At 38.8% G+C, this 25,553-nt stretch overlaps 1 protein-coding gene across 1 annotated transcript in view; it reads left to right on the forward strand.

Annotated features, from left to right (window-relative positions):
- LOC128860929 (nuclear hormone receptor FTZ-F1) overlaps positions 1-25,553 on the forward strand; it is a 158,960-nt gene that overhangs the window by 15,722 nt on the left and 117,685 nt on the right. Inside the window, exon 2 of the mRNA XM_054098727.1 lies at positions 615-2,257. Within this exon, the coding sequence (XP_053954702.1) occupies positions 718-2,257 (1,540 nt within the window). The 5' untranslated portion in view covers positions 615-717. The remainder of the gene's footprint in view (positions 1-614; positions 2,258-25,553) is intronic.

Genomic DNA, 25,553 nt, shown 5'->3' on the forward strand with positions numbered 1-25,553 from the left:
AGTACAATGCCGTCATAGCTGTGTGTACTCTCTGCGCCTGTGAGCCCCCAATTTAGGTTTCTATTCAGTACAAGTCCTAGATATTTAGCCCTTCCTGTTTGTTTAAGAGCAGGTGTTTTATGTCTCCTGCTAAACTGTATCAGATCCGTTTTACCCGGATTTACTTCTCCTCGACTTTTACACCAAAGAGATAGTGTGTTGAGAGATTTTTGCTGAAGTTCACACAGTGTTGGAAGGTGTTTACCCGAGTTTGCTATTACAATATCATCGGCATATGAAATTATCTTACCTCTCATTTTTTGAAGGTCCTAAAGAAGATTATTGTCTAGGTTCCATAGAAGTGGAGAGATTACCCCTCCCTCGGGTGTACTCATTTAAACAAATCGTAATTTTGTGTCTAAGAGTAAATCTCTATTTATCGAACATATTTGGTCGGTTAATTTAAACTGTTTTGTTTTAAAAAATTAGAGGTGAAATTTGTGTGAAGGAAAGTATGGAAATTTTAAATATGAAAGAGTGTTTTTGACAAATTTTCATAGTTGTAAAAAAGCATAATTATTATTTATTTATTATGCGACATTTTTCTACAACAATTTTTCTCTTTCTATTTTCAGAAATTGTACCTGGGACTTAACAAATCTACTACTACAAATAGGTGTACAAAATATAAATACATTTCTCAATATCAGTATAAGTGTTTCATAGTTTCGTCCTAAAATGGACGGCTTTAACGTTCCAATGCTGTCCGACAGTGGTTATAGTAGTAACAACAGCAACACCATACAAACACATACGCATCATCACAAAGATCAAATGCTTAGCGCTGGCAGTGCCCCGGTCACACCCTTCATATACGAGCACAAAACGATCCACCAAGGGTCGGGCAGTTTGAAGCCAACGAGCGATTATGCCGCCTTTACCAATTGCATTCAACAATCCGCGCTGCTCGATCACCGTACCGTTGATGCGAATATTGATGGCGTGTCGCTTAGCAGTCTTTGTGACCTGAAATTCCCCAATTCACCGTCGGCGGATAGTAATTTTAAGAATATTTCACTCATAAATATCGAGGCTAATCAAGTGCTGGTGCCTGCCAAAACTATTGTTGCAAACGATTTGATTAACGATGGTAATGACGTCGAGTCGAACTTTTCGAATATTTTATATGTCAAGGACGACGTTGCCACAGAGGCGAAGGACATGCCGAGCTGCGAGACGGCGCAGGTTACACATGTGACGCACTACTTGCCCCTGAAAGCCATCAACGATGCTGAGGCGAATTTTTCAAAGGCCACAGTCACGGTCACGGCTGCTGCAACCACGGTGACTGCACTAAATTCCAGTGTGATGGCTACCGTGCCGACAGACAGCAGAACAACGAGTGGGAACAGAAATAATAGCAACAATAGCAATAACAGCAATACTAGCCGTTCGAAGAGGGGGCATGGCAGCAATAGAAATGGGCGCACAGTAACGAATCGGCATCACCAGCAACTGCAACCACGGCCGCAACAGCAGGTGCAGCAAGCAGAAGTGCTCGGTCCCACTGTTGCGACTGCGGGTGTCAACTATTTGAATGCGAATGCAGGGAATAATTTTAACATTTTGACGCTGGATAGCCAAGCGAATAACGAGCATCACAACAACTCACCTGATAACCAAATAACAACAACAACGTCCACATTAATAACCACTGACACTGCCAACAGTAAAAGCATCACAAGCACTATCAATAATTTCATTAGCAGCAATCACAGCCAAATTGTCAGAGCTAGCAGCAGCAGCAGCAGCAACAGTAGCAGCAGTAAAAGCAGTAATAACAACAACAACAATAACACCAACACTAACAGCAATAGCAATGAAAATAATGTACAAAGCATGAACAGTATTGCAACAATGGGCCATAGCCGGGCAACGGTTTTGCAGGCTGTTGACGAGGTGACAGCGGGTGGGGGTTTGCCCACTCAGCGGCCTAGTGCAGTAGTCATCGTATCAACTCTGCCTGATGGCAGCTGCATTAGCGATAGCAATAGTGCCCATACAAACGTCACTCACGCCAGCAACAATAAGACTTGTGGGAATGGCACAGTGATGTCGCCGAATTCTATGGACGGTGGTGCCACAGAGCCAGAGAAGCAACAATCACAACAACAACAACAGATGCAACAAATGAACTCATCGAATGCTAGCATTGATTGTGATTCACTATCGTCCATGGATGATATGGATGATCAGGAAGTAAGCGAAGCTAGTTTTGGTAAGTATTTATTTGCTGTTGAACAATTTATTCACTTTCTATTGTTGTTGGAAGCAATTATGGTTGGAAATATTCTGTTGGTGGTAGTGATTTTTCAGGTTTTGCAGACTTTTCAGATTTTCAGATTAAAAAAGGAATAATACCTACATATTAAAAATAAAGAATAAGAATAATAAAATAAAATAAAATATAAATGTGTAATTATTTTTGTACCTGAGAACTTTAACTTTGTTGAATATCGTTGTTTTACTGCACTAAACGATAGCTTAGAACTCGACCGATATACCGAAATTTATAAAGACAAATGACGCACTTTCCCCCCGCCATCAATAAACTTTATTTTATTTTATTTAGTACCAGCCCTAACCCGCGGCCCCGCTCGCGCTCCGCTTGTGCGCATTATGAAGTCTAGAGTGTGCTATAAATAGTGGGAAATAGGAAAAACTAAGATTTTTAGATTAAATTTAAGCAAATATTCGATTATTAGTGACGAATGAGAGTGGTGGCGCGGCCTGGGGGCTGTGGGAAGGGAGTTCCATCATAAAAACATGCCTATAACCTTCATTGGGTGAAAATATGAATGTATTAAAATTTTTACGTCATTTGATTTGTCGTTTCGTAGTGATGCGCGGACAATGTACAGACATTCACCTTTATAGTATAGAAGAAGAGAATATGGAAAATAAGAATAAATTCTTATTTTACAATAAAAGTAGCACTAGTTAATAATATTATTTTTTTAATACAAAATCAAAGTTATTAGGCAGTTACAGTCGACACATAAATTAATAAAAAAAATTAAGTAATGCAAAAAGTTAATTCATAGAATATACATTTTGTTTTAGTTTTAGCACTTTCGAAGAGAGATGGTTGTCGAAACTTATTTTCCTGAGATTCATAAAATGCCTGCAGTCGGCCAAAAGGTGCTGCACTGTTCATGCTGACAGGATGCAGTAAGGGTAGGGAGGTGGCCTCTCACTATTTATGTGTATACCGATTGTCCCGATACCGATGTGTGTCGGATGAACGCAGTGACGTCCTTGTTACGGCATATGGCTGGGTCGTTGGGTTTATCTATTGCCTGTTGTACTGAAGCTTGCATAATGGGTTGCGCTGCGCTCCATGCCGCAGTTCTTTACGCTTCGAAATATTTGTTAATTAGTCCGTAGATGTTCTCATCCGAGGCTTAGTGCGTGTTTTCGTTCGGCGATATTTATGTGGCGTCTCCCAATCCCAGCGCACAACTAGCTATCCTGGGTTGCTTCGTCTTCTCACATTAGCACGCTCTCGAACGGGTGTTCGGAAGCTCTGCAGAGGATTCTTGGGCTAAGCCCGGAAGTTGTGAGCTTTTTGGACCGTATGCAGAAGAATCGTCCTGGTCACTCCTAAGTGAACGGCTATCTGGCCCTATGTGGCCTTCTACACACGGAACCATCCTCCGGAACCAGTTATGATTCTGAGGTTGTAAAAGCCTTCGTTTATTTAAGAACCAACACTAACACCGATAACAATTTCAGCCTTGAAATCCTACGGAGAATCTCTCTTGCCAGCAAGTGTTGTTTTGTATTAAGTTGGCAACTGAGAGGTAAATTTCTTTCACTCTATAAGCCTCTTATCATGTCCGTCCTAATGTATGGCGCAGAAGCAATGACGATGACAACAACCGACGAGGCGTAATTTTTAGTGTTTGAGAGAAAGATTTTGGGAGAGATTTTTGGACCTTTGCACGTTGGTGACGACGAGTATCGCAGGCGATTGAACAATGAGCTGTATGAGCTTTACGACGACATAGACATAGCGCAGCGAATAAAGATCCCGCGGCGACGATGGCTGGGACATGTCATCCGAATGGAAACAAAAGTTCCGGCTCTGAAAGTATTCGATGCGGTACTAGCTGGTGGTAGCAGGGGAAGTGGAAGGCCTCCTCTACGTTGGAAAGATCAGGTCGAGAAGGGCTTGTTCATCACACAACCAAAGATATGCAACGGTTCCATTCCTGCAGCCTCAGCTTTTTAGTCGGCAAGCTTGTTCCCTTTTGATATGGTGGACTTACTATCCGAACAAATTATTGTTTTTTTTCATTAGTTTGAGATGCAACTATTCTGGCATTGGCTGTGCACACAGATCAGTAGATCAATAAAATTATATCAAAGTTTTAGTAAAATTTTAACGCTTGCAATGCATAGACATTTAATTTAGGTAAAAATTTATTTATTCCTATGCCGCTGTTTAATGAGATAATTCCATCACAATATGCACCCGTCGTATTTAATTTTGAGAATTTGAGAATAGGAAGCAAAAAAAAAAAATTTAATAATAGCGGGTGTATTTTTTAAAAATTGCAGTTATTCAAATTGAAATAAAAAACACAATAATTAAGGAAATGAAACTCTTGAATTCATAGATTTTTTTATTGTTGAGGGTGATCTTAAGATCTATTTTGCTCCCTTCAGTGATTTAGAGGATGCCTCGTATTCTATATACTTCCAAGAGAAACTTTAGTGTAGACCCAAATAGTTTAGTTTACGATCTCGATGCCTAAGTAACTATAAGTCTCGGCATCAAAACATAAAGGATCTGTGGGTAAGGATATCACGACTTGCATGGGAAACTCAGAGTAATGTTCAAATTTTGAAAAATTTATAGGGTTGGGTAATAGACTTTTAGAAACCCAAATATTTGAAAGAAATTTTAAAATTATGAACTTTTGAACTTTTTACCAACCAGTGTTTTAAGCATTAATATGTTATGTACTTGCACCAAATTTCAGTATTCCGTAAAATTGTATGGGAGGTGTCACGCCCCCTTATTTTAAAACGATTTTACTATGCCTAAATTCTTCGGGCGATTGCAAGCAATTAATTGACGAAGTTCCATTGCATTCCGATGATTAGTTTGACAGCTTTTAAAGTACGTACAGGCAAACAAATACTAATTTTTACATGCATATAAGATTTAACTTATCAAGCAAATGAGGCTGTATCTGTGAGACTTTTTAAGTCTTTATGCCCTGGATCCATCAATTATTTTTTTGCAAACCTTTCAAATACTTATTATAATCTCTAACTTATTATATTGTAGATATTCTTGAATTTTTTAACTAATATTTTTTCATTCACAAAAATAACTATATATAAATGCTTTCTACGTACACACATATGTGTGTGTGTATTTATACGTTTACATTTTTTCTGATTTTCTCAGCACATTTGCGTGCCACTTTTGCTACTTTAAACCAATTTCCAACATTTAAAGCCTTTTATCCTTGAAATGCTTAAAGGTCAGGTTTCCTTCGCTAGAGAAAAACCTTTAAACCAACTTTTTCTACTTGCACAACAACAACAAACCTGCTTGGTAGACAAGGTTGCATTGCTGGCTTTGTTGGTGGTGCTGCGTATTATGTTTTGGTTTCAAATTCTATGCATTTATCCAATAATAATAGACGAACAGAGGACCTTGCAACCAATGCACTTGTAATTTTGTTGTACAGGCAACAACAAAAACGAGCATTAGTGGTGTGCTGCCCCAATTCAACTTAGTGACGGCCTCGCTGTGTCTATTTGATTTGTTAGCGTTGACTTTGACCCATTTCCAGGTGTAGCCAACGACAACCACGACGACGACGCCGAGAACAATGATCGCGACGAAAGCGACGAAAGCATGTTTGCCTTTGCGAGTGTATGTGTGTGTGTTTGTCTGCGTCGACGCGCAAAAAGTGTGTCAATGTCAGGCGGCGGAGGCATTAAATGCAAGTTAGTTTTGTGCAGTTGCAATGTGTTGTAGTGCCAGTGGCAGAGGCAGCGACATCGGCATCGGCAGAATAGCAGTAGTTGTGCATGCGAAAGCGAAAGCTAGCTACGCCGCCCGACCGCTAGACGAGCCGAGTTGAATGCTTGTTCTTCTGCTTGCATTTGATATTTTCGTATGCTTTATTGCTGCTTGCATGTCTGAAAGTTTAGTCTGATGAATGTGCAAATATGCACATACACACATACATACTTACATATGTATGTATGTCGGTGCATACAGTATTGAGCAAAAGTTAAGAAGCTTTTTTTGCTGATTCATAAATGATATGATATTTGATTTTTGTAAAATATAATATTTAAAATGCCTTAGGAATAATTTCTTACAAAAAATTTTGGGATTAAAAATATTTTCTCATATTTTTAATAAAATTCAATATTTTTGTTGGCATTACAAAAAAGGCGATGCCTATGCAAAAGTGAGCAATATTTTATTCCAATAATACTTCTCTTGCTACAACTGACTTTTTCGTTTCAAATATTCCTTAGTGTTTTTAAAGTCTGTCTTATGAAATTATAACTTGTGGCCACAATCGACCCCGAACCCGGACCAACTCAATAGTAGTCATGTTTAGGCCACTCATCTACGGCACCTCATAAGGAAACTCCGAAAATTCAGGTTCAAAATGTTTTACAGGTCGTAATTTTCAACGAATTAGAGTTTTTTAATTTTTTTTTTGTTTTTTTATAATTTGAATTCAGGGTATGGAAATATACTAATTTAGGAGAGCTAAAATTTCAACAAATGTAGTAAAGACAGTACAGAAAATATGAAATATTAAGTTTCTTTTTCAATATTTTTACCTTAATAACAAATTTGTAATTGTTTTTCTAAATAAGCCTCGATAATCTTTATTAGAATTGAAAAGGCTTAAATAAATTTGAACACAGAAAATGTTTTTAAAGTCTGTCTTATGAAATTATAACTTGTGGCCACAATCGACCCCGAACCCGGACCAACTCAATCCATGAAATTTACTCTATTCAACAATTAATTTTAAGGCATTTATAGCCGGTGTTTTTAATGTATTAGCTTATGTGTCTGCGCGTACACTGAAAACACTTCACTCTGTGAAAACACTGTTCAACGAATATCAAATGAATATTTATGGAGTTAAATTAAGAACTGAAGAATACAAATGGGAAGATAAGTTTTAATTAATTTTTATGCCCGATAAAGCAGATTGCAGAAAGCCGATAAAAATTACATAACAAAACTTGAAAGCACGGAATTCATTCCCAACTGCTCCGTAAGCACATATAGAACTGCGCGTTTTTTGCTTTATACAAATTTTAAGCGCAGACGCATATGCAGCTTCATATCTGAACATACTTTCGCGCAATCTGGAGGCCAAACTTTCACAGCCACTTCAAATCTTGACTTCCAAGTACTCAGTAACCAGGAATTTTGAATGAATATTTATTTAATTTCCCACTTGTAAGTTTTCAATATTAGCTGAATATGTAGAGAACATTTTTTAAAGAAAAATTAAGAAAGAGGCAATTTTTTATTTATACAATAAAGCTCATATTACGCGCAACACTGTACATACATACATACATATGCAAACGCTTACATACGAAACCGCATGTGTGTGTGCATGCATCTGTGTGCATACAAAGTGCCAAATGACCTCCGTTGCATTGCATCCTTGTATTCAATCTCCAATATTAGAAGCGCCGCATTGCACTTGACCCAAATTGAATGCGTCATGTTCCAATTATGATTCTGAGTGAGCGAGTGAGAGCGCGAGCAACTGCAAGTGCAAGCGAGTGAGTGCGGCGCAACGGCGCGCAACAATTTGGTTCTACTAAAAACGAAAAATCATATCCACAAACACACAAACAAACCAGTCGTCGCACTATTAGAAAACAATAGCAAAAATAGTCACTGTTAGCTGTAGACAACGCGTGGCAGACGGGAGTCGGTAGGCGGCGGAAGGCGAGCGGTCTCTGGGTGACCTTGTGCCATTTGTGTAAACAACGAATGCGTGCTAAGGATAAGTATGTATGTGCGCCAGCGTCAGCAGTGGCAGTGACAGTGGCAATGATAGTGCAGCATTAGAGAATGAAAAAAATGCAGCAAAAAAAGTAAACATTAATTGCGATTGCGGCCGTCCGCCACACTCAGCTGCAGCGTGACAATCCACAACAGCCTACATACAGATGTGTACGAGTATTTACCTAGCGAGTGCACCACTCCGCCATGACGCAGACTACTCACTACTACTACTACTACAACTTGCATGGACTTTGGGGCTGACGTTGACCCTGAATAGAAACGCTAACTATCTTCTTTTTTTGCTCTCCATTTGTCTCTGTCGCCGCTAGTTCTTATCACTTTTGAAGTGTGTCGAAGGTCCATTAGCTATAGAATACGTTATTTTTGTTATTTTCCACTTTTTATTTTTATTTCTGTAATGCGAGCTTGCTGCCGTAACTCTAACTGTTGCTGAATTTGATTATGTTGGCGGTTAGTGTAAGAGAAGGCGGTCTACTGCCTGATTATCTTAAGTTCTCCATGCACCACTAATTGATATTTGCAACATTGGCGGTCGCACTTACACAAATGCAATGCAGGCGCATACATAGACGTGAGCACACGCACTTAACCACACCAGCCGCAATGTCACAGCGCGGCATAGACATACATATGTACATACAGACACAATTGATGACATTGATGGATGTTACAGTGGCTGAGCAGCTTATGAAAGCTTCTGTATGGCGGCACGGATCGCGAAGTGAGAGGAATTTAAGGAATTCCTTTGTACGCCATCCACTTGCTCGCCATGTAAATGCCATTATTTCGTTTTAGAGTGATGATATGCTGAAAAAATGCCGAAAATTTAATAAAGAAACCAGTTTTTGGGTTGGAAAGTGGACTACTAAATTGACGTCATTTCATCATGGTTTACTAGTCATCTTGATCAATGACCCGTCGGTCCCTGCTGTAAAAGATTCAGCTTTGCCTTTCTCTGAGTGGCACAGCCCAGACCCAATTAGCACAAAAGATTCCATTTTGATACAGCATCTTCTTGGTATGGTCTCCCACGGCCCAGTGACCCGTTATCGTTGACGTGAATCTGCATGTGTCTGCTCGTGGCTTTCTTAACAACTCGTCAGTCCTGGATGTGCTGAAATTGTGCCAAGTTTGTGTAGTTATTTTGCAGGTGTCCGTGTTAGTCTATCTGTCAACGGCCTGCTTCTGAAGATCTCCCTTTTGCGCACGGCTTGGGAACAGCCTATTTTTAACGCTTCGGATTCGTTATAGAGCCCCCTGTCTTGTCAGTTCATCCTCCTTTTCATCCTTTGGTCAGGTACCCAGATGAGAGTGATGGCTGTCGTGCGCGCGAAAGCATTAAGTTCTTTGCATTGTCTGACGATTTTTGAATTGGTTGTAGGTGACTTTAAAGGTAAGATAGATGCTTGACTATCTGAAAATATACTTACTTCTGATAGTTGTTATGGGTGATTTTTAATTATCCGGCAACCTTCCCTTATCCCGAGAAAATATTACAGGGTTTTCCAATAAGAGGTGTTATTCCCGTAAAAGATCAATGGTTTCGTTGCTTGTGTGGCACGTAGCGCCGTGTTGTTTAAAATAAACGTTGTCCAGATTAATACGAATTCCGGCCATAAAAAATCGTTGTTCATCTCTCGATAGCTCAACCCATTTACCGTAACTGTTGCTCCAGCTTCATTTTCGAAAAAGTAAGGTCCAATGACTCCGCCGGACCATAAACCGCACCAAACAGTCACACGCTAAGGATAGAGAGGCTTTTCAACAATAACTCTTCGATTTTCTGAACCCCAGATCCGACAATTTTGCTTGTTGACGAAGCCACCGAGGTGGAAATGGGCCTCATCACTCAAGATGATTTTTCGATCCAGCAAAGACACGACGTTGTTGATGATCGGCCGGCTTGAGTTTTTGTGTTAACTGGACTTTATAAACTTTAAGACCCACATCTTTATGCAAAATACGGTGTAATGACGTTTGTGGAATGCCTAATTCCAAAGAACGACGAGGAATGGACAAACCTGGGTTTTCTTCAACACTTTCGGCTACAACAGCAATAATTTCGGCTGTTCTTGAGCGCCGTGCACGGGGTTCATTTTTCACATCACTAATTTGTCCCAACAGTTCGAATTTTTTCTCCAATTTCTGTATTGCGGTCCGACAAGGTGCTTCACAATGACCCAAAACTGTTCGAGTTTTAATAACCGTCTCTGCCAAATTTTCACCATTTTTTTTTTCAATGCGTTGTTTAAGAGTGTATCGTTCCATTTTTATTAATGGCGTAGTTTTTACTTGTCAAATATCAAAAAATTACACCTTCAAAAGTGACATCTACCGAAATAGCGGGCTATTCAAAATAACACCTGTTATTGCAAAACCCTTTATTTCTATTTCTCAGGCGAAAATACTTGGAAGCTTTAAGTATTTCGTTTATAGGTACACCGGTGCCGACGCCGTAATCCATGTTGGATCCGTCAGTTTAAAGTGCAGTTGTATTCTCCTCGAGTACTGAATTCAAACCCCATTGCTTGCGCGTGGGGAACTTTACCTTAAACTCTATTCTAAAGTCTAAAATAAAACTATGACCAAGAATTCTAGCATTCCAAGAACCAACTTCTTTTATTAGGAAGACGGTATTCGTTGCTGTTAGCCGTAGTTGTAAGTCTATTGAAGAAAAGGTAGAGCATGACATTTGGGGCCTCTGCCGGGCACGATCTCATAGCTACAGGTATGCCTGTGGAGGCTGCTCGTTGTACTGCTTGTTTAATGCAGGCCAGCATACCAATGCTCCGGTATGCTCCAGCATACCATAATCGGTCTTACTATGGTGGTATACATCCAAAGTGCTAGTTTAGGCTTCAGACACCAGTTTCTACTGATAACCCTTTTACAAATGTATTAAGCAATTAAGCTTTTTTCACTCGCTTTTCTGCATTGTGCCTCCAGTTAAGCTTCGGATCTAGCACTACTCCCAGATATGTCGCTCGGTCTGTAAGCGGAATTGCAACACCATTGATTGATGATAGTCTAAACTGGCGAAGACATTTTTATTATTAGGCTGATAGACGTTCCCACAACAGATGTATTTCATAGGGAATGTATTTCATTGGGAAATGATCCATGAACTCTTTCGATCCTACTAGTTATCTAATACGCGAAGATTATAAAAAGAAGCATATCTATAAAGATGCCTACCCATCATTGCCTGCTTTCCTTTTTTCAGTATAGTTCTGAAGAAGGGAAGACTGTGCAATTTTTCATTGGAGATGCTGCACATATCTACATACATACATACCTGCTAAAGCACTTTTTTCTTGTACGAGTAGTTATTATGACAGCAACTCAATAGTCTTGAAATAATTTTTCCGCGTGTATACAGAATTTTTCTATTAATTCTACGCAATTTTTTGTCTGAGGTCCCGTCATTAACACACATACATACATATATTGTAGAACACATCCATATATGTATGTATATAAAAGTATTTCTAAGTCGTCTGTGTGCAACCATTTGCACTTGCTTGCCCTCACCTGGCTTCCCCAACCGAGTGATGTTACTTCAACCGACTTGTGTAATTATTAATTACATTTTTAGCTAAACAAATAACACAAGCCTTACCTTACAAGCCTAATCAAAGGTATGACATTGTAAGCGCTAACATCTGGCGGCCGGCTGTAGAAAATAAATTGCATTGCAATGTCTGTTAGCGACTTTCGACTTAGCGCAAATTTTAAAGTTTTTTATACTTTAGCCACCGTCAGTCAGGGGGAAAAAACTTCATTCAAGTGGTGTCACCAGGTGGTTTCACATAAGTCCGTTCTGAGATTCTAATTTTTAACTGTACTTCGCGTGCAACCTCAAATCTGGCTGTTATTTCGTTTGTTATTTGCTTTCTCAACAGCACCAGAGTTTTAGGCACGTTTAACTCCTAATTCAGCTCGACGGTCGGTTTTTTAGTCAGACAAGCGTATGTTTAAGTTTAATGAGATCGCTGGGTGGATCCCGCCACTACTGTTGGGATGTGTAGTAAAAATTAATAGTATTTTGTTATTGAAGAATGCTCATCATTACCATATAAATTTTCAGGCTTGCCTCATTATTTTTAATACAAAATCCTTGATACTTAAAAGCCGAAGTAGCAAATTGCCACAAATTTAGTATAAAATGAAGTTTTATAAAAAAGTTTTTAACAGGGTTGCCATGTATATACGTACTTATAAATAATTTATGCATATTTTTTAATGTTTTGGTTAGGCGCAATTAATTTGTAATATTTGGAAAGACTCCAGTTAATTTTTTTGATAACTTAATAGTTGAAGCATGGTGGAAGTAGCTAGACATTATTGGTATTCAGGGTTGCGGTATTATCTTTTAAAATACCAACCAGAATTAAATAATAGTAATAGGAAAATGTCAAAAATTGAGTATAATATAATATTAAGTTATTTAAAAGTAGCTTTTAACAAGGTTGCCATGTACTCGTACATACGTACTTGTCTATAATTTATGCACATTTTTGAATGTTTTGGTTAAATGCAATTAAATTGTAAAATTTGGCAATACTATGTATAGTTAATTTTTTTGATAGGCTTATTATTGGAGAGTGGTACGACGTAACTACATTTTTTTCAAGGTAGAAGTAATATATTGCAAAAAATGGCATATGAAATAAAGCTTACAAAATGTTTTTGAACAGGGTTGCCATCATTTTTAATGCTTTCGTTACATACAATTTTTTGTAATAGCACGCATTATTTCGTTATAATAATAATTCAGGATTTATTTAAGTAATATATAACGTAAAGTATAAACGCAAATAGATCCGCTGTGCCGGCTTACAAGTAGAAGGCTGAAAAGAGACTGTAGACACAAGGTCTAAATAAACAAAATATGGTTGCCATGTAACTAAAATATACAAATTATTTTTGTGATATTGAAGGATGGTGGACGTAACTACACATTATTATTTTTTAAAACAATAATCTTTATAATAAAGAAGTAGAAATAGTAAAGTGCCACAAAGTGCCACAAAGTATGAAATGAAGCTTTAGAAAAACATTTTTGAACAGGGTTGCCGTATAATTATAATTGATGCGTACACCCTTTTTGGGCGTTTGGCCGAGCTCCTCCTCCTATTTGTGGTATGCGTCTTGATGTTGTTCCACAAATGGAGGGACCTACAGTTTCAAGCCGATTCCGAACGGCAGATATTTTTTATGAGGAGCTTTTCACGGCAGAAATACACTCGAAGGTTTGTCATTGCCTGCCGAGGGGCGACCGCCATTAGAAAAATGTTTTTCTTCATTTTGCTCCTTCACCGAGATTCGAACCTACGTTCTCTCTACATTCCGAATGGTAGTTGTTGCCATATACATATGTTTATTATTATTATTGTTATTTCTTGATAGCAAGTACATATGTACTCTTATATAATTTATCAACTTTTTCTTACCCTTTTGGTAATTTGAAATTCATTTCGTTATTTTAATACAGAAAAGCCCTAACTCATATTTCTACCACACCTTCACTAGAAAATAATTATTTTCCGACAAGAAAATGTATGATCCCTGCTTAAATGAAATCAAAATTTTCTTATTATCCGCACAGAAGCCTCGAACCACCTGCTTTTGTTAGTCTTACGATTAACGCGAATTTTAAGACACAATCCGTTGGGTTGGTATGCCGGTGGGGTAAAGCTGCTGGTGCATACACAGCGGTGGCATCATACTAAACAAAAATGAGAACAAACAAATATCTGTATACAAAAGAAAATATAAAGAAAAACGTGAAACAATTTACGCAGAAAAATCATGAAAAATTGTGAATAATGCATTTTTAAACATTTTTGCTGCTGTCATATAGTATATCGTCGTTATTGTTGTTGTATACATGTACATACATGTGTACATATGTATTTCAGCTGTATATCTGCAATTGTGTCGCTTTATGCCTTAGTACTTATACGTATGCACAAAAGTGTGTGTTTGTGTGCGCAAGTGTGCTTGTTGTTGTTGACCTTAGCTCAATGAAAATTGCCATTATGAAAAGTGTGCCAATGGGTCGCCACGTGACCCTGTGCCACTTTTGTGCGTTGCACACATACGCCACCACGCTGCCCCGCCGCCCTATGCAGTCGGGGAGGGGACTGCAGTGGCAACAGCAGTGGCGCTGCACTTGCAAGTGGAGCAATACTGCTCGACAAAAAAAAAATCTAAACTAAAACACATGCACACACACTCACACATAGCGCATACATACATTTGTAAGTGCTATGTTTACGAATTTGCCGGGAGCAGCTGTCTGCTTGCGCTTAGCGCACTTCTGTTGGGTGGTGGGTGGCTGGTTGGCGTAGTCGTTTTGCTGCCTGTTGGCTTATTTACAACGGCCTTCCGCACGCCGCCACAGACATCACACCTAGTTGGCCATCGACTACTCGTGAATTGTCTTGTTTATTCTGCATCACCACCTCTCGCCAGCTTTCACCTCACACCTACTCCCCTTTTTCCATCGCTTAATTGCTGCCGCCGCATTTTGCGCTTTTTCAGTTCTTTTCCTCGTTTTTGCACATCAATGCAACTTGGCCCCGCATACCCGCCTCCCGCTTCTCCTTTACTCCACATGAGCTGCTTTTATTTCATTTTACTGCTGCAAAGCATTACCGTCAGCCATCAATGATGGCCAACAACAGCAGCAACAACACTGCGCGCATTATAGCGATCGAATATTTTTTGTGCATTTAGTTTGTACCGCTTTGGCACGCTTCGTGTTTTGCCGACGACTGGTCACTCGTCGCTGTTGTCATACAATGCAATCAATATTACAAGTCTGTGGATTTGTTTTGTTTTGGTTGCTCACTTTTCATATTTTTCACTCAGTGTTGATGGTGGCAAAACGCCCACTGAGCGACGCGCACCCCTCCCCGCGCCAACACCAATATTGCATATAGTGCAGCGGAACCCAGTCCCGCCATCGCCGGCGCTCACCCTTCCAATCGCGACTACCACAGCTCACTCACTCACTGCTTAGCTATTCGCGCGTGCACCCTGACCTGGTTTCGTTCTAGGCATGTTCTTGTATTTGTGTTTATAGATTTATTATATTGCAAAATTTATTATTTGCGCATTTTTTCATATGCAATTTTGTCTATAAACTCGAAACTAGAAATATTCGAGAGCGTGAATTTACAATAATTTGCTTTACATTTCTTGCAATGACCATTTGATTGATTGGCTGGCTGTTGTCTGATGGTTGATGGCTAGTAGCTAATTTTTATTTATTTAATTATCGATGCATAAAATAATTAATTAAATAAATTTGCTACAAATGATATGCGAAAATCCATCCTTATTTTCAAGTTGAAAATTCCGTTCTGGCCAATTAAGTGGTAAAATTATAGGTTTTGTGCAGTTTCATGATGTGTGTACACATATGTCCATATATACACGTGTGTAGGTATGTCAGCAGTCTGTGGATAGCAGGATTATAAAGCAGTTAATTGGCACAAGGATATATGCGAGGGTTTTACAAATAAATTCAAGGTTAATGCTGCACATACATACATACTTGTGGACACATGTACACACATACTCGTATATAAGTATTTCACCTTCGATTCAAGTACATCTGCAATGTGCAAATTTATGTAACTATGTTCTGAACCAACTGTAAGCAGATTTATTAGTACGAGTATGTATTTTTCCTTTTTCTTTGGAGGCATTTACAACCAGGAAATGAAAAATTTGGCTCTCCACTTAGATAATTGATGCCATTTCCACATTCCGAGCGCAAACTGGTCCTCATTTAAATGGCGCTCGGTTGATACGAGTATGTCAGTGTTTTAAAACTCCAGTTGAAACTATTATACGCATAACGTACAGCATTTATATATAGAGTGGTTCATAGGTTATTTAATAGGGGATATATACATAAATATATATATATAGTTGGCGTTTACACCCTTTATTTGGTAATTGGCTGAGCTCCTCCTATTTGTGGTGTGCGTCTTGATGTTTTTCCACAGTGTTTCCAAAATGGAGGGACCTACAGTTTTAGGTTGCCTCCGAACCGCAAATGGTTCTTTATGAGGATCCTTTTGATGAAATAAATACACCCGGAGGTTTGCCATTGTCTGCCGAAGGGCGGTCGCTATTAGAAAAAAACATTTTCTGTCATTCGTTGTTTAATTCTTCCGAATGTTGGTACCGCACGAACCCATTCCGCTATGGCTGGCAGCGCAGCGGCCGATCTGAAATTCCAAACGAGAAGGAAAATTTACAGAATTAATGCACCACTTTAAAATAGTGACGAATTTAATATAAAAAAAGCAAACTTTCATTTTTTAACAAAACAAAACTACAGTATTTGCGAACACGCAAACGACGTTATCATTGAAAATTATTTTCCATGTTATTAGTCCATAAAATTTAAAATGCGAAAAAAATGTAACTTGTTTTCTTTTCTTTTTATTTTTAAATTTGAGAGTTGTTATATTACAATATTTCTGAATATTTTAAAATTCATATTCGGTTTTTTCGTTATCTCTTTCATCCTCATTAGAATTTTTCAATTTTTTGGATGGTTGACGATACTCAGATACTCAGTTAGATAGATTTAGGATTTTCAATGTGAATGTCTTTCAGCGGAACGTAGCCTAAGAAATCAAGAGATAAATCCAACGCAATACGATTGTTTGTTATTTTGAAGCCAGTGAACTTTATAACGCTCAACGCATGAGCGTAAGATGGTTGTGCAAGTTTTTCGATTTATTCTCAACCAATTTGTTTCCTTTGAATTCCATAACAATTGGCGTAATTTTGACCGGCGGGACTTGAGTCGTGAAAAGTTTTGTACAAAATACTCATACCTTTGGTTTTGTATTGCTCACATAAACACTCGAGCGTGTGAGGTGCTTGGTACGCAGTTATTCCAAAATACGATTAACTTTTCCATTTGAATATTTTGCGATGCCAGGTTATTCTTTAGTTTATTGGATTTTGTAGACAATTTGCGTAGCATTTTCCGCGTGCCACTCTATTGAACAGTTGGCTACGAAATGCCCTCTAAAGCGTTGCTATCCATTTCTACACCGTGCGTTCGAACGTCCAAATTCTACACATTCAAAGATTCCACTTCTAAAATTTTACATGACCAAATAAAAAATAAAATTTACATTTTTATCAGGTTTTAGTGTTTGATAGGTTTACATATTTTACATGCGTGACAATTTCATATTTTGGAGCGCTTAATCATTTTCAATTTCCAAAAAAAACTGTGCAATATTTCTGCAATATTCCATGCATACTAGGGTGGTCCAAAAAACTCAAGTTTTTTTTAGAGACCTAGGGACCCTCTCATTTTGTTACATCTAATAAAATAATAATCTATGCAAAATCTTAGTACCCTAGAACATATAGAAGGCAGTGCTCAACAACGTTTAGTTTTCATAAATTTCTATAAAAAACTCATAAATAAATAAATATAAATAAATAATTGGCGCGTACACTTCTGTTAGGTGTTTGGCCGAGCTCCTCCTCCTATTTGTGGTGTGCGTCTTGATGTTGTTCCACAAATGGAGGGACCTACAGTTTCAAGCCGACTCCGAACGGTAGATATTTTTATGAGGAGCTTTTTCATGGCAGAAATACACTCGGAGGTTTGCCATTGCCTGCCGAGGGGCGACCGCTATTAGAAAAATGTTTTTATTAATTTTGCCTTCACCGAGATTCGAACTAACGACCTCTCGGTGAATTCCGAATCGTAGTCACGCGCCAACCCATTCGGCTACGGCGGCCGCTTACTTACTTTTACTTATTTTACTCGTTATTTTATCTTAATTTATTTACGTAAATTAGATTTAATTTAAATTAACTTTGTGTTATTTTATTTTATTATCGTTTATTCGATTTCATTTTAATGTTGTCTGTTTTATTTTATTTACTTCAGTTTGATTAAATCAAATTTCATAAGTCTTATTTTTTCAGTTTAGTTTACATTAATTTAATTTTACTCTATTTTATATAATTTTTTTATTTATTTTAATTCAGTTTAATTTAATTTTGTTTAATTTTATTTTATATAATGTTTTTATTTATCTTGGTTGGTTGGTTGTTTGGCTTAAGGGTGACCACGCATCGGAGTGCCACATAGACCGCAAGTTGGGTCCGTTGTAATGCCCTAGAACTCATTATATTATATGATCTCCCCACCTAACCGAGATTTTTACTATAGATTTTGGTCCAAGATATTAATTCGTTTCGAGAATTTAATGAGAGATTTGATTTTTAGGTCCGAGAGTACTAAAAGATTGTCAATTGTTGGAGAGCCTAGAAGAGCGAGTCGACTTCTGGCTAGGCCGGGACAACTGCACAGCAAATGCCTGCTCGATACTTCCTCATCTTCGTCCTCGCAGTATCGCAGGTCGTTTTAAGGAACCCCGAGCCGACGTGCGTGAGTGCCCAAAAGGCAGTGGCCGGTGATAAGAGATATTATATGCCTTCGTTCGTGTTTCGAAAGGCTTATAAGGGTTTTTGTCTGTTTCAGATTGTAGGATGGCCAGATTTGTCTGGTCGTAACGCAAGTAGTTTCCACTCGCCACCTCCGATCAGCAATGCTGTGAAATTCTCGATCAATGATCATTTTACATGTTGAGAGCGGAAAGTGGATTGTGGGTAAGTTACTAACATTTGATTGCGCAGCTCCAGCTCTCGCGAGCTCATCAGCTTTGCAGTTACCTTCGAATCCACTGTGACCCGATATCCAGATAACTTAGACAGAATTCTGAACACTTATCTCGTTAAGAGATAAGAGACAGGATCGAACCACATCTGAGTGGGTATGAGGAGCTGAGTGCTCGAACGGCCGCTTGACTGTCAGTGAAAAAGCGGATATCCTCTACTGATATTCTCCAGATAGCGCATACTTCCGCTTGGAATACACTACAGTAGTCGGGTGATCTAAATGATAGATTGATGTGAGGGGAATTGGAAAAGATTCCAAATCCCACTTTACTGTGTTGTTTTGAACCATCTGTATATATAATCAGAGGGCCATCGATTTCGGTAAGATTTGTCTTCCATTCTTCCCTGGTTGGGAGTGAACAGGAGAATAGCAAGGGTGGTGATGAAAGACTTATATGATAGTCTATGTCGGAAGAGATAACAGTGTTCCTGTTCAGCATGGCCGAATGGCCAAGATACTTTTTCCATTTCGATATGGCATTCATGCGTGTCGCTGCTTTCGCTGCAATCGCTTTGCCAGCCAGATCAATAGGGAACAAGTGAAGCAACGTGTTTAGAGCCTTAGTAGGTGTTGTGGCTACTCTACACCGTTTTTCGAGTGCTGTCCGCCATACAGCCACACCGTAGAAGAGTATCGGTTTGATAATCGAGGTATATATCTAATAAATGATCCGAGGTGAAAAACCCCAGGTTTTGCCTATAGCTTTCTTACAAGTATAAAGAGCTATGAAAGCTTTTTTACATCTGTTTTCAATGTTCAATTTCCAACTCAACTTCCTATCTAGAATAACTCCTAGATATTTAGCTGAATCTGATAGAAGTAATGATTCCCCTTTTAAAGTTATTGTTTGCAGTGGAGGAGATTGTTGTTTCTTATTGAAGAGAACAAGATCTGTCTTTGCTGGATTCGCATTTAGTCCGCATTCGGTGCACCATTTTGACTGAAATCGTTTGGCTTGCAGTGTGAAGGTTTCCCCGTTTTCGGAATGAAGTGTTCTCTAATTCTTGAGTGTATGATCGCCAGGATGTGCGTTTTGCACTTCTGACAGCTTTCTTGAAGTCTTTGAGACATTGCCGATATTCTTCCCATTCGTCTGTTATTTTAGATTGGTTAAATAGTTTCCGAGTTCGATTGCGAAGTTCTAAGATTTCAGGAGTCCACCAAAAAGGTTTATGCTTACCTCCTGTTTTTGTCAGGGGACAAGATTGTCGTGCTGCGATTTGACACGTCTTCCTTATTATGTTGACAGCGTTTTCGATATCGTTTTCATTTGCCATTTCAAACTGCCTGATGTCACTTTATATAATATAGGGTTATTCAATAGGTGCGCTTCAACTTTTTTCCGATAGGGAGGGCGAACGACGCAATATTTTTTATTTTTCGCTTGTCATTTGTAAACTTCATTAGTATACATTTCATCATGGAACGCTACACACTTGAGCAACGATTGCAAATCGTGCAAATTTTTTATGAAAATAATCGTTCTGTTGCTGCTACTTTAAGAGCATTACGGCCATTTCACGGTCCATTTAACAAGCCGTCCCGTTTTGGGGTTATGTGAAGTCATTGGTCTACAGTAACAAGCCGGCGACGATTTGTGAGCTCAGAGCCAATATTGAACGCGAAATTGCTGGAATTTCGGCCGATTTATGCAAAAGAGTGGTCGAAAATTAGGTTTAACGATTGGACTTCGTAAAACGTGCACGCGGTGGTCATGCAAAAGAAATCGAATTTCATACTTAAATGTATATGTTCAAACTCGATAATAAAAAAAAAATTAGTTAAAAAAGTCAAACCGTTTGTGTTTTATTCAAAAAAGTTCAAAACTTGAAGCGCTCTTACTGAAAAACCCTATATTTGATCCAATTCATACGTTTTTTTTAAGGTACTTCATGGGTTTTGCCGTTTCGGCTTTTATAGTGAATGTTATATATTGGTGGTCGGAAAAAGAGTGCTGTTTATCAACGGTCCAATCCTGCACCAGTTGTGTACATGATTCGCTAGCAAGAGTAATATCGAGTACCTCTCTTCTAGACGAGTTAAGAAACGTAGGGACATCACCTCTATTACATATATCAAGCTTATTCGCTAGAATATAATCAAAGAGTTTCTCACCTCGTGTGTTGTTGTTTGTACTACCCCAAACAATATGATGTGCATTAGCGTCTGCTCCAATAATGACGCGTTTCTGGTTCAGATGCGCCGTATTGACGAGCCTTCTCACTGCTTCAGGAGGAGGCGCCTCCGCTGCGTCGTAAGGCATGTAAGCCGACACAATCCAAATCGGGCCGTGGACAGCTTCAACCTCTATGGCAATGGTGTCAGCATTGCTAAAGGGAAGAAGAAAAGCATTAATATGTTTTCGAATGAGAATACAAGAGCGCGATCTGACGTTAGCCTCACCTTGAAACAAGGTGTAGTGCCTATCTTTCAGGCCGCATATCTTGTCGTTTGATATCCAAGGTTCTTGGATGAGAATGATATCTTCTCTGAGGTCAGAGAGACGAAGAATGAGGGCTGCTGAGGCAGCCTTAGAGTGATGCAGATTAATCTGCACCACCGTTAGATGAGCATTCAATGACTGTGGCGTTCGCGTCGTCACCGCTATCTAAAAGTTTATCCTCGACCTCGAGTTGAATATTGAATAAGTTTCCCACAAGTTCGCTGTTTGATTCCGAGTCGGACTCAATCGTCGAAGCTTGGGAGAGAGGCTTATCGACATCCATATCGGGGGCCGCCATGCTCTCTTCGCTGGGTGCGAGGAGATTTTTCGGCTGATAGGTCCAGATGGTAGTGGTGATGAACCCGAGTGCCACAATCCCCTTGCGGTTGCCCAGTGCTTGAACGCTTTCCTGGTCCTGGAGCAGCGTGACATGTCTGGAGTTTCCTGAAGGCTCTTCCACCTTAACTACCCTCCAGTTTTCGGTGGGTAGGTTCGGGTTTCCGATCTTCAGTAACTCCAGGATGGTTTCCGGATCGGATGGCTCTACAGGTATTCTTGCTCTGCCGCGTGGTTTGTTGGGAATTTCGCTCTTATTGATGAGCTGGAGATTCGCCCCGGGCCATACCTCGTCGAGTCGGTCGAGGGCCTTGCCGTACAGGCTGACAGAGCGTTGATCTGAGCACGCGATCAACTTGACCCTTGTTTGGAACCATCCCGCATCAGAGCAGAAAGGAGGAGGTCCTGGGTTCTGCTGCAAAACGTCCAGGTAGCCCAACTGAAGTTTTCTCTCCACAATCTTCCAGCTTGATGGAGAGACGAAACCGTCGGGGTGGCTCTTATCCACCACCGCCATGACCAGACTATCTCTGGCAACTTCGCAGAACTTGCGTAATTTGACCTCAGGGGAAGTTTTATGCTTCTTGGGGTCCTTGGAACTAGGAGGATTTTCTTTGGACGCCTCATACTTCCGAAAGAATTCCCGGGCCCAATCGAGAGTTGACTTCTGTTGGTCGGACAGCTCCTCCTCAGGGGTTTTGCCGAGCTTTTCCATAAGGAAAGTGGCGTGCCTTCGATCTCTATATCGACGGAGATGAGGAGGGATAGGTTTTCTGGAGACTTCTGTCCGAGTTGTTTTCTCAGTTTCTGGCAAAACAGCTTTGGTGATCAATTGGTTCTCCGCAGCCGAGTCGGTTTTGGAGGAAGTAGAAGCCACAAGGGAATGCGGTGGTGTCTCTTTGATGGTTTTGCTCTTAGTGAGCACTTTCGCCACCGAAGGGGTGGTTTTTGACCCCGCCATGACTTTGGTGGAGCCAAGAGGTCTTCCACGTCGGGAAGGAATTTTTTGTTTTTGTTTTGTTGTTTGTTTTGTGTTTATTGATTGATACATTTTTTTGCGGTGCGGTCAGTCAGCTGACGTGTCAGCAGTCGTAACCTGGGATTTAAGTAGGGAAATAATGGGGTTCGCCACGCCAGAGCCCTATGCCGTGGTAAGTCGAATTGAAACTGGGGTGCGACAGGTGCCCCAGAGTCCGCATACTTGCGACTTAGCTCACCCTAAGCTATGCATGTTTGCTGTTCCACCTTGGATTGGTAGGCTTTGATATAAGGAAGTGGCCTTCTCCCCGTGAGTCCATGTTTATTCCATTCGTATTAGCAGAGACATGACCTACTTATACGAGTGCCTTCTCGCCGTCCACCGAAGTGGATATGGGTCACTGCCAGCAATTATGGCAGTTATGGCACGCGTGCAGTAACACTGCACAGCATGTTGTTCCTCCTGTCATAGTTGTTGGTTGACGAGAACTAGGCGGGTTCGCGAGTAGGCTTTTACCAAGGCTATGACCTACTTAACCACAGAAGATAACTGTGGCGTACCCTATCCACCACCTGGGACGCGCCGCAATAGGTGCCCAAGCAAAGGGTTTTATTTATCTTAATTTAAATGAATTTAATTTAATTTTGTTTCATTTCATTTTATTTTATATACAATACTTTTTTTATCGCTTATTTAAAAATAATTATTATTTTTATAATTTTTTTATTTATCCTAATTAAACTTAATTTAATTTAATTTTACTTTTATTTTATTTCAGTTTGTCCTATTTTATTTTGGTTTACCTGATTTGGTTCTTTTTTTAATTTATTTTATTTTATATATTTTATTTCATTTATTTTTATTTAATTTAATTTTGTTTAATTTTATTGGGTTTTTATTTTTATTTCAAAATAATATTTTATTTTCGTAAATATATTTATTTAATTAATTTAATTTAATTTAATTTTTTTTTTCATTTAGTAAATTTTTTTTTTATTTTTATTATTATTTTTTATTTAATTAATTTTATTTTACATTATTTGTTTTTATTTATTTTAGTTTTGTTTAATTTTACAGTACTATCCTTTATTTAATGTAATTTTATTTGTTTATCGTACTTTATTTTATGTTATTTTAGTTAGTTCACATTGCAGGTTTGTGTTTTGAATTTTTTTGTACTTTTTTTTTCGTGTAAGTTAATTATTTTCACTATTATCACATTTTTACCTACAGTCCTTGAATTATTAAAACTTTTTTAAATACAGACTCTTACATCTTTAATACTTAATTATACATGTAGCATGTGTGCTTTGTTTGTATTTCCGAGCATTTTTAAAAAGTTTTTAAAATTCTCCATTTGTATTTGTGCAAATATAAACAAAGGCTTTAATGTAGCAATGGGCGAGCTTTAAGCTCACATATACTGGGCTCATATAATCATTTGTACGTATGTAAGCAGTTAATTGGATAGTAAAATCACATCAACACATATACACGCGTACAAGGTGGTCCGAATACAGGTATTGTCGTGTGTGAAGCACGAGCCACGGCTGAGCACAGCCTTGGCTGACTTCGCAGTAAACCACTCTGTCGATCAAATTTTGACGGTTTTGAATAACTGAGACGAGGTTCACTTTACTCTTAAGATCGTTACTGGATTATCCGCATAACATCGACACACATCTTCAACGAGACGCCAAGTAAAGGTCTAATGTGCCATTTGGCATCGCCGCGACTGGTGACAAAACGATTCCCAGTGGCCTATGTGACTTGATGCGCCTTCATGCGCCCCTCGACGAGTGTATTTCTACCATGAAAAAGCTTCTCATTAAAAACCATCTGCCGTTCGGGGGAGGCGTAAAACTATAGGTCCCCCCCATTGTGGAAAAAATCAAGACACGCACCACAGTTAAAAGGTGGAGATCGGCCAAGCACTCCACAAACTGGGTAAGCGTCAATTATATGCTATAAAAAGATACCCGTATTTGTGGCTTCCTTTATCGACGAGCAAGTCTACATTACCTGGGAGTTTATAATCTTATACATACATACCATATGTTTAGATATGCAATTCTATGGTGCATTTGGTTGAACTGTTTTGTATGTATGGTATGTGCGTGTGGGGGAAGTTTTTCTTATTTTGTTTGTACAATGCGACCTAAAAAACTACTGCGAGCATTACAAAGAAACAAAGGGAGTAATTGTTTTGTTGCAACTACTGTAGCTTATTTTCTTCTCGTTGTTTTAGCTGTATATTATATAATATATGAATATACATACATACATACGTATGTACAATATAACATTCGTTTGCTGGAACAAAGTCATAACGGAAAAAAATTGTTTTTTATATACATAAATATGCAGAAATGGTGCCCATCAGCTTTTCTAATATAATGTCTAAAAATTCGTGGCGACAGCATCTCATTATGATGAAAATGCGTAGTCAATTTTATTTAGATAGCCATAGTAAATTGAAAACTTTGAAGCTGTTTTCGCGAATTTTGTATTTTTTGAGTTATGACTCTCTTCCAGCAAACGAGCGATAAGGATGTGCATCATTTTTACATCTGTTTGGTTTGTTTTTATTAGAGCTTTTATTTCCGATCACAAGAAAGGATGCGCAGGTACACGGGCCTAGGAATTTCCTTTACTTGTCTACTTAGAATCGCGTTGGCAACATTGTTTTTTATATGTGTATGTAAACATTTTAAATCTTGTTTCAGTTAAAATAAAAAAAAATTCAGTGCAGAGACAAATGGATGGTCGTCATTAGCTGTCTCTACACCCACGAGTACACAGATGCACAATAATTCTTAAAATTCTCCTCTACCCATGTCTACACACATCTGGCAGAGGCTCAGAGAAAATGGCTGTGTTTGTTACTTCTGCTCCATTCTAGTTAAACACCTTATTGCTTCTAATATGTTGTTTCTGTTGCTGGTTTCACTTATATCATCTTGATTGATCA

This window comes from Anastrepha ludens, chromosome 4 (genome assembly GCF_028408465.1).
Source record: "Anastrepha ludens isolate Willacy chromosome 4, idAnaLude1.1, whole genome shotgun sequence".
NCBI lineage: Eukaryota > Metazoa > Arthropoda > Insecta > Diptera > Tephritidae > Anastrepha > Anastrepha ludens.